This window comes from Physeter macrocephalus, chromosome 20 (assembly GCF_002837175.3).
Source record: "Physeter macrocephalus isolate SW-GA chromosome 20, ASM283717v5, whole genome shotgun sequence".
Classification (NCBI taxonomy): Eukaryota; Metazoa; Chordata; class Mammalia; order Artiodactyla; family Physeteridae; genus Physeter; species Physeter macrocephalus.
The window spans coordinates 110,169,355-110,175,641 of record NC_041233.1 but is presented as its reverse complement, the minus strand read 5'-3'; the positions used below and the strand labels follow the sequence as shown (position 1 = coordinate 110,175,641).

General features: G+C 51.0%; 1 protein-coding gene across 1 annotated transcript in view; it reads right to left on the bottom strand.

The window, feature by feature from the left end:
• DLGAP2 (DLG associated protein 2) overlaps nucleotides 1–6,287 on the bottom strand; it is a 149,115-nt gene that overhangs the window by 80,494 nt on the left and 62,334 nt on the right. Inside the window, exon 3 of the mRNA XM_024115796.1 lies at nucleotides 3,035–3,246. Coding sequence (XP_023971564.1) covers nucleotides 3,035–3,246 — 212 coding nt within the window. The remainder of the gene's footprint in view (nucleotides 1–3,034; nucleotides 3,247–6,287) is intronic.

Genomic DNA, 6,287 nt, shown 5'->3' with positions numbered 1-6,287 from the left:
CCTCTCACTGCTGTGGCCTCTCCCGTTGCGGAGCACAGGCTCCGGACGCGCAGGCTCAGCGGCCATGGCTCACGGGCCCAGCCGCTCCGCGGCACGTGGGATCTTCCCGGACCGGGGCACGAACCCGCGTCCCCTGCATTGGCAGGCGGACTCTCAACCACTGCGCCACCAGGGGAGCCCAAAACCTATAAAATTCGAAGATGTGCTAAGATCCTAACTGGCAATAATAACAACTTACTTGATATACCTCCCAGTAACATATTTTAAAGAGAAATTTCATAGGTTAACACAAAGAGCAACTTGTTATGGGAGTTTCACAGACTTTGCAAATTAGCAGAGGAGTCCTGCAGGGCACGGTGTCGTCTGGATATGTCCCAGGGTGCTGCCCCCTCCCCTTCACATCTCCACTGCAGTGTCAGATTTGGGGGAAAAGAATTCTCTCACACCCGTGTAAGGAGAATTTAGCACAGTGCCTGGCACGTGTCAGAGGGATGAACGGAGTGATAAACAGAATAACAGGAAGAAGGGCCCGACCGAGGGCTCATCTCTGCAGACAGAGCGGGCAGTGTTTGCAAGGCCAACGCAGACGTAAGTGAGCTGAGAACAGGAGCAGCTGTTAGGCAGCATATTCTATTCATTGCCCCCCAAGCTCCCCGAGGTATGAAGTGCAGTGGGTGTGCTGGGGTTAGAAGCCTCTGTGGATGAACCGCCAGCTCCACTTCCACACGCGGATGGTGAACGGTTACTCTGTCTGTGGCCTTGCCTCTCCATCACTCTCTTGGGTTTTTGAGGGAATTTTTACGATGTTGGCTAATGATGTGGGTCTTACAAATGTAAACTCCTAACGATATCTTCTGAACATGGTCAGCATCGGCGCCAGGTACAGATGCGGGGAGGGAAGAGAGGCAGGCGCTGACCACCGAAGAAGAAGGGGATCGTGGTCCTGCGGGGAGAAGTCAAGGGCTGGGGACAGGGCTCCAGGGAGCACGACCGGTCTGGGGTCCGCAGGCGGGGAGGAGAGACCTTGTCGATAGGAAAACGAAGTGCGTAATTCTGAAAAGGCCTGATCCCTGCTCACAATTCGAACACTGCTTGCTTTTATTTCTTTTTCACGGTTTGCTTTCAATGTGCGTAATCACGGAAGGAATCAGCAACTTTTAAAATGAGGCGTTAAGTCGGTGGCCCTACCTAGTGGACCAGAACCCCAAGACCTGCTAAGCGCAGCTGCTGCCTGGGGGAGTGGGGTTTTCAGATAACCCGGAGTTCTCAGATGTGTCTTCAGGCACCCCCAAATCAGGCTGGGGAGACTGAGGCCTGGTCCAGCCCTCGACGGCTGGGTGCCTGGGTCAGGTGATGCCGCTGGCTCCCCACCCCTAACCCCTCACTTCTTAAGTTCCCAGCACAACCTTCCAGCGACAACCTCTTCCAACGGTTGGCTTTCTTTGCTTACACGCACCCTCCCAGTTATCCCTCTGTGAGCTCCAAAGGGCGAGCCTCTGGCTTGGCTCCCAGGCACTGATTCACAAACCTCCCCTGACCACCTTCTCTGCCGTTCACGTTTGTCAGATGTAGGATACGGTTCAATTCAAAATTTTACTTTTTCATCCTGTGAGGTAGCATTTAACGGATGACTGGATTTATCAGGAGAAATCACACCATCGTTTCACAGGTCGCCATGTGCACGGGTGGGGGATGACACAAAGGGGACACCCTGGTCACAGCCTCATCCTCTCACTACGCTCACCCTCTTGTTGAACCTTCACACCAGAGAAGCCACAGCTCGTGGTGGGAAAAGCAGACAGTTCTTTGCACTTACATCCAGACTTAGCTGGAAGGACCAAAAACACACAAGGTGATGGCTAAGAATTACAGTCATATTTTCATAGTTCAAATGAATAGCCAAGTTCCTAGTTTCCTCTGTTTATATTTTGGAAATTAGTTAAATTTATCAACAATGTGTCTTTGCATGCACCCTATGTTCACTGCAGCACTATTCACAATAGCCAAAACATGGAAGCAACCTAAATGTCCATCGACAGATGAATGGATAAAGAAGACGGGGCACAGATATACAACGGAATACTACTGAGCCATAAAAAGAATGAAATAATGCCATTTACGGCAACATGGATGGACCTAGAGACTATCATGCTACGTGAAGTAAGTCAGACACAGACAAATACCATATGATATCACTTACATGTGGAATCTAAAATATGGCACAAATGAACCTATCTATGAAACAGAAACAGGCTAACAGATACAGAGATCAGACTTGCGGTTGCCAAGGGGGAGGGAGAGGGATGGAGTGGGCGTTTGGGGTCAGCAGATGCAACTAGTCTATATAAACTGGATAAACAGCAAGGTCCTACTGTAGAGCACGGGGAACTACATCCAGTCTCCTGGGATAAACCATAATGGAAAAGAATATCAAAACAGAATGTCTATGTGTGTATAACTGAGCCACTTAGCTGTGAAGCAGAGACTGGTACAACATTGTAAGTCAACTACACTTCAATTAAAGAAAAAACCAAAAAAACCCCAATGTATTTTTGGACAAATATATAAAGCATATGCTATGATATTTGTAAAATTAATCCAGTTCCTGCCCCTACCCTGCAAAAAATGTGTTGCCTACACGTGCACTTGTAAAGTTATAGTAGACAAAAAATTCCCCGTTGTGATTTTCACACACACACACACACACACACACACACACACACTCACACAAATGTGCTCCTGATAAATAGCTGGAATGATCTGAGAAGACACGGATGGGTCATCGGCTATGATAGGTACTTGAAAATTAATATTTGACACAGAAACTGCCCAAGTGCATTTCCTTAATTACTGTGCAACGAGTAAATAACCAAAGGTCTGATGGTTTTTTTTTTTTTTTAAGGACTCGAAAAGTGATGGCCATTGAGCCTAATACTTTCAACCCGGGACTTTTTCTAGGGTTTTTTGACAACTGGCCGCGGTTAGTGTGAGGCGAGCCCTGGGGCGGGGTGGGCGAGGCGCATGGGGGGCTTACGTTTGGAGGTCTCCCAGCGGCCTCTGTCCGATGGACTTGAGCAGGGGCTCCGGCCGGAGGGCCACCTTGGGGGACATTTTGGGGCTGGAGTCCGACTCCCCGCTTTCCTCGTCACCCATGGCTTTGATGTAACTCCCACTCCTCATCCTCCTGCAGGGAATTTCCTCGTCTTTGCCCCCAGTGGGGTACCCTCCCCACTCGTCCTGGGGCACCTAGGAGAGAACAGACAGGGCGTGCGTCAGCCTTGGCGTGAGAATCCCGTTACGGCCTCTTTGGGGACAAACCCTCTGAGCTCGTGAAGACACAGCTCGTTATGGTCACTTAGCATTGCAAATGAGATGCTTCTTAGGGGTCTGTCATTCAAACCCCAAAAGGACATTAATGTACAATTAGTGTTTTCTCCCCTGTTATAAAAGTAATAAACGTCATGGGAAAAGTGAGACAATGTCAGAAATGTAGAAAGAAAAACCCATTTGTAGTCTCAAAACCTGGAAAAAAGCACCACTAACATTTAGATTAATTTCCTTCTGGTAGGAAAGCAGTTGAAACTTGAGAAAACTGGAAGAAGAGGTCTCCAGGGTGGAGAAGAAGAAAGAAGAGGGAGAAGGAGACCAGAAGGAGGGGGCCCTGCCGCGTGGTGAGAGCTGACGGGGCGCACCCCACAGTCGGGTCACGGCCCCCACGCCAGGGCCCTGCACGCCCGGGAAGCACACTGCGCTGGGTTGGGACTCGGACCCCGAATGCTGTCCAGGGCGTGGGTCCCAGCAGAGCGACGCCCCCTCAGCGCCTCTGGGTCACTTCTGGGGTGCACGGGCTACGCCGCGAAGAGGATGAAGCGGGCCTGCACTCCGCGTCCACCCCCCCATCTAGGAAACCCGGTGTCCTCACGCAGCACACACAAGTCACGGGGGGTCCACACCGCGCGCGCCTGCCCCGTGCAGCTAACGCTCCAGCAGCCGTGACCCTCACAAAGACCCAAACCTCGCCAAGCAGCGGCCGAGGGTAGAGGGCTGCACAATTCCACACATGCCCGCACCGTCACACGGAGTTCCGCAGTCCAAGGACCTGACACGTGCTCTCCACGCTGCAGGACGGGGTCTCCCAGAGTGCTCTTCACCGAGACAGAGGCCGCTGCAAGTCTGTACTGACAGTCTTCTGAGACAGGGTTCTTCCTATGGTGACTATTCAGAGACTTACGGACACTCAGATCATCCTAAGACGAGTCCTGCCATTTTTCCAGGGTTTTAAAAAAATTTTATTGAAGTCTAGTTGATTTACAATGCTGTGTTAATTTCTGCCGTACAGCAAAGTGACTCAGATATACACGTATATATATTTTTCATATTCTTCTCCCTCACGGTCTGTCACAGGAGATTGATTATAGCTCCCTGTGCTATACAGTAGGACCTTGTTGTGTATCCATCCTGTATATAATAGTTTGCACCTGCTAAGCCCAAGATCCCAATCCACCCCTCCCCCAGCCCCCCTTCGCGACCACACTCTGTTCTCTGTGTCTGTGAGTCTGTTTGTTTCGTAGATACGTTCCTTTGTCATCTTTCCAGTTTTGATGGCGCCAGTGGGCCCATTTGTCACCATCCCCGCCAGGGACGCGCATGCCTGGATGGAAAGGCAGAGTTTTCAGCTGAAGGCACCTTTTCTCCATTTTCTTAAAACACGTCTTCAGACATCTCGCATGTTACAGCCCAGGAGGGGAAACCGGGGATGGGACAGGAATGTACCTTCTGCGGTTCCCGCCGAGACAAGCAGGGACGGGGCGGCCCCTCACTGAGAGGCGAGGGGGTGAGCATCAGGCCCCTCCAGGCCCCGTGGTGACACGGCGTGGGTCCTGCCTGCAGTTTGTGCTTTAAAACAGCTCCCCCTCCGCCCACCCCGAGCTGGCTTAGGTCCACGGGAAGCACGTGGAGACATCGCAGCCACACACAGCAAGAGGAGGGGGCTTAACCGAGTGGAGATTCCAGGTCCTCAGTGGACCTGACCCCCAGGGCTGTGTGGCCCTGGGGGATCCGCAGCCGAGTCCCTGCAGCTGCAGAGCAGGGGCCGTGTGGGTGGCGTTTCCAAGCTCCTTGTTGCTGGGTGCTGAGTGCCCGTCTCCAGCGGGTTTCAAGAGGACAGTGATCCTGGGGAGTGGTCCAGAGTGGGCGGGCGGGCACGAGGCCACAGACGGCAGCGCAGAACCGCCAGAGACACGGTGGGAGGAGAAGGGCCCGGTGACAGAGCAAGAAATCAGCCCCCGGGGAAATGGGCGTAGATTTACGCACATAGAAGGTATCTCCTGACGCTCAGGATTTGGGACACGAGGAAGAAATGACTAAGGAGGAAGGAAGACTGAGCCTCTCTGGGCATTTAGATCCTCATCCATGGGTTTTCTCACCAAAAGTCAGTTTTCCACCATCAGAACAAACTGCAAGGATGGAGACAGATGTGGGCACAGACATTTCCACGCCATTTCACGCCCGGTGGTAATGTGGGTCCAACATTTACAGCCACATATCAGAAGACTTCAGACTGTGGGCGCCTCTGACCCAGCAATGTCCCCAGGCCAACAGGATTCACACCAGGGACTGTGAACCGTTCATTAGGGTCAAAGGAGGAAAACTGATAATATCTGACGGGGTGGCGGGGAATATTTACTACAAGCATGCCATGGATACTGTGCAGAAGAACTGATATTTAGCCAATGAAGGGTGTTCATGGGTGGGAGCATTTTTAGAGTGTGCACTCCGTGTTCTTATACTTTAAAGACAGATATGCCTGCAACATGCATAGACACATAGCCGGAAGGATGTGGACTCATCCCTGGGAGATAGTGACTGCGGGTTTCTCAATGATTTTTCTTTATACTTATGTCTTCTAAATTTTCTACATGGACCATATATCTTGCTAGTGTAATAGAAAGTAAACTTTAGAAAATTTAGTCCCGAATGACAATACATTTCAGTAGGGAGGCAGGCATAAAAGAAGGTGAATTATGGTTTAATTAGGGCTACAGAAGCAGGTGTGGAGGGAAAACAGGGAAACAGCCAGTGGAAGCTGTGGACAGAGAGGAAATGATCTGGGAAGGCTTCCTGGAGGAGGGGTCTGGGCTCTAACTTCCTGGGATTTGAGCAGCAGGCAGATAGCCAGGACATGGAAGCAACCTAAATGTCCATCAACAGATGAATGGATAAAGAAGATGTGGCACATATATGCAATGGAATATTACTCAGCCATAAAAAGAAACGAAATTGAGTTA